We start from the raw sequence: 3216 nt of genomic DNA, 5'->3' as shown, positions 1-3216 counted from the left end.
AGCATCACTGTGCTCTCAGCTTGCACAGATGGAAACCCACGCGGAAACCAAGACAAAAAGGTTCTAACCGAAGCCTCATGGACTTTTTTTTTCTGGGAGGGTAAGTTCGCAGACAGGACTTGATGACAGTTACGTGGGGGCCCCCATGGGACAGAGCGCGTGCAAAAGCCTCTATCTGCAAAGCTTGACAAAATAATAGGGTTAACAACCCCCACGAAGCTGCAGCGGGGCAGCTTGCATGTCGAATAAATCATTAATTTTTAAAATCTGATTCAAGCTTGATGGGGGGGAGGGGGGCATATTTTGAATATATAAGGGTCCATTTGAGCAAACATTTCATCGTGATGCACCCCTTCCCCCCAGTCTTTGTTGTTTCCTGAAGCGCTGTGAGGACGTCTGGTGCGTAAAGTTTGTGCGTAAAAACCAGTTCTTGGCACATCTGAACTTTTAATTTAAAAAGCAGCACAAATTGACCAAAATATGCATCAATTTTGTGTTTATGCTTCTATTTTTCGTCATTAAAAATGCAGAGCAAGTTTTGTTTCGTCTGTTTAGTTTTAATTTTGCTTTATTTGGTTGTTTTCTCGACTGAAACTTCCAGCACAGTTTAGTCATTAAAGGCCTGTTTTTATCACTCTGGAACTGTTGTGTCTTTGTGTTTAGATGTTATGGTACAAAAACCCGTCCCTTCTTTCTGTCCAAATAGGCTATACAAAAACGTGCGCATGCAGTGATGGTGAGAGCGCACAGGCGCTGATGGTGGGAACAAGCAGACATGAGGGGGAGGGGGCTTTGTGTGTGGAGGGGAACATGGGAGGGGAGGTAGACTGAGGAGGGGAAGGATCCCATCTGTTGAGCGGGTTTTGGCGCGTGCCAAACGCGTGAATCCCACCGTCAGCCTCAAGGTCTGTTCAGACTTTACACCAAAAGCGAAGATAAAAAATGTCACTTTTTCAAGAAAAGCCCAGCGATTAAAAATATTCACGGTTTTAGATTCGATTTTCTCTTTACAGAATCAATTTCAAAGCAGCTAGAACTATATATATATATATATTGATTTCTTCTCTTCTGAATTTAAGACGTTTCTCCGTGAAACCTTTTAAACTTATTTTTCTGTTCATTTATACATTTCTGTCTTAAATTCGGGCTTTTTTCTGCTCCTATTCCAACTTGTTGTGATCTAGTTCCCCAAGGCAGGTAAACGTTGTGTTGTTGATATGAAAACGAGCTTCTGGAGTCCATAAACAGATGTTAATCCAAACATAGCGTGGCTTGGCTGCTTCGTTCATTTTAGGAACAGATTAATCTCGACATCTCAGATTCTCTCATTTGGCGCGTCGTGTTGGTTTTGATGTGGTGGGAGGTGAGCGCAGCTCATAAGCACTAAAATAATGATTATAATGTTTTTCAATTCTTAGGTACTTCCATTTCAAAAGTTTGCAACTTTTGGATGCATGCAAAACAATTCTAAATTAATCTGGAGATCAGCTTGAAAGGAAATGTTATAGTGCAAAACTAAAAATTAATTTACAGACAACTAGGATTATAGAATTTATAATTTTATGAACATAGATGTGTTGGAAAGATATGCATTATTTGCTGTCGAAAATAAAAATCAAACAATCCGTTTCAATGTAGAGAAGAGCTGGAGAAACACTTTGAGTTTCAGGTCTTGCGTGGAGTCTCATGCGCGTTGAAGCTTTACATTTTTAACATAGGAAAGCCCAACATGATCACAAACATGCACATACCAGTGTACAAACAGTGCCTTGAAGGAACCAGATGGTCCAGAGAGGACTCACCTCCCCAGATACAGCCCCCCTCCCACCCCCCTGTGTCCTCCCATCAGCTTGTGTTCCCTCCCCTCTGACGCGCCGGAGCCAAATAAATAGGAGGCTCTCCAGATCTGAGCTACACTTGAGCCCAGCCTTTCCTTGAACAAGTCACCTAAAAAAGCACAAATGAGTCCCAGCATCCCTGCCGAGGCCAGCCAGCCTTTCCCCGCGCACTCCACCGTGGCTCAGAGAAAACAAGCTAACGAGCTCAGAAAGGTAAGAAAAAGAGAGAAACTTTCCAGCTGCGCTCACATTTAACGCTCGAGGAAGAGCAGCAAGAATAACGTTTTCAATTGTGTCTCCTAGACTCTAAAACCCCTGCTGGAGAAGAGAAGGCGCGCTCGCATCAATGACAGCCTCAACCATCTGAAGAGCCTGATTGTGCCCCTTGTCGGCAAAGACAGCGCGCGCTACTCCAAGCTGGAAAAAGCTGATATTCTAGAAATGACCGTGCGTTTCCTCAGAGATCTTCCTTCCGCTCCAGTCAAAGGTGAGCATCATGTCCAGGCCTATAAACAGAACATGATGATTATTTCCCACATGTATGCTACTTCAGATGAAAGTGCACCCAACTCATCAGATCTCTGCTCTTCTCCCATCCAGAGACCGCAGACAGTTACAGAGAAGGCTACAAAGCCTGCCTCCAGCGCGTCTCCGCTCTGCTCCCCAAGACGAGCCTGGACCAGGACGCGTGCCAGCGGGTGCACGAGTTCGTCCAGCAGTCCATGTCCACCACGGTCACACCGACCTGCCTGAACTGCTGTGCGCAGAACTCCAGGAGCTTCCCCCAGATCCAGCAGAGACTCCTGAGCCTGAAGTCCAGCTTCAGCCACAGACCGGGGAGCCAGGAGTCCCCCAGAGGCGCGGCTGCAGCCCCCAGAGCGCAGTCAGGTCCGCAGCCGGTCTGCGCAGCTGTGTGGAGACCCTGGTAGCATGAATGGACTTTCATCTAATCTGTATTTATAATGTCGTGTTTATACCATGATAGTATTAGTAACAAGTATATAGTTGAATTTATTTCAACATTTGACTCACGTTGCGTTTGTTGCCTGTTGGCAAAGAGCACAGATCTCAGAGAAACTGAAGATGTAAAGCGCAATCCTCTTTGGGGTTTCAAAGACACGAGTTGTATACAACACTTCTGTAAAACCCCAAGGGTTACTTTGTTTGAGGGTTGCACTGTGGACTTAAAACTATTTTGGTCTGTGCAACAGAAAAGTCTGTAAACACTATGTGTTACATTTAAGTTTTTATTTATTTATTTGTAAAAAAAAAAAAAAAAAACTTGTTTAGGTACATTTGAAATGTTTTGTCATGGACAAAAAGTTTGAAATAAATGTACATTTGACTCAAACGTTCATCTTCTTTGATATTATTGCTG

The 3216-nt window shown here is 44.0% G+C and overlaps 1 protein-coding gene across 1 annotated transcript; it reads left to right on the top strand.

Annotated features, from left to right (window-relative positions):
- Nucleotides 1-1919: 1919 nt before the first annotated feature.
- LOC119417080 (transcription factor HES-2-like) lies at nucleotides 1920-2767 on the top strand. Its single transcript, XM_037684286.1, has 3 exons — nucleotides 1920-2051; nucleotides 2142-2325; nucleotides 2439-2767. The coding sequence occupies exons 1-3, from the start codon at nucleotides 1962-1964 to the stop codon at nucleotides 2765-2767; spliced, it is 603 nt and encodes a 200-aa protein (XP_037540214.1). The 5' UTR covers nucleotides 1920-1961.
- The last annotated feature ends 449 nt before the right edge of the window (nucleotides 2768-3216 follow it).

This window comes from Nematolebias whitei, chromosome 11 (genome assembly GCF_014905685.2).
Source record: "Nematolebias whitei isolate Nwh7 chromosome 11, NemWhi1, whole genome shotgun sequence".
In the NCBI taxonomy this organism is placed as follows: domain Eukaryota; kingdom Metazoa; phylum Chordata; class Actinopteri; order Cyprinodontiformes; family Rivulidae; genus Nematolebias; species Nematolebias whitei.
This window is presented reverse-complemented; position numbering and strand designations above follow the sequence as displayed.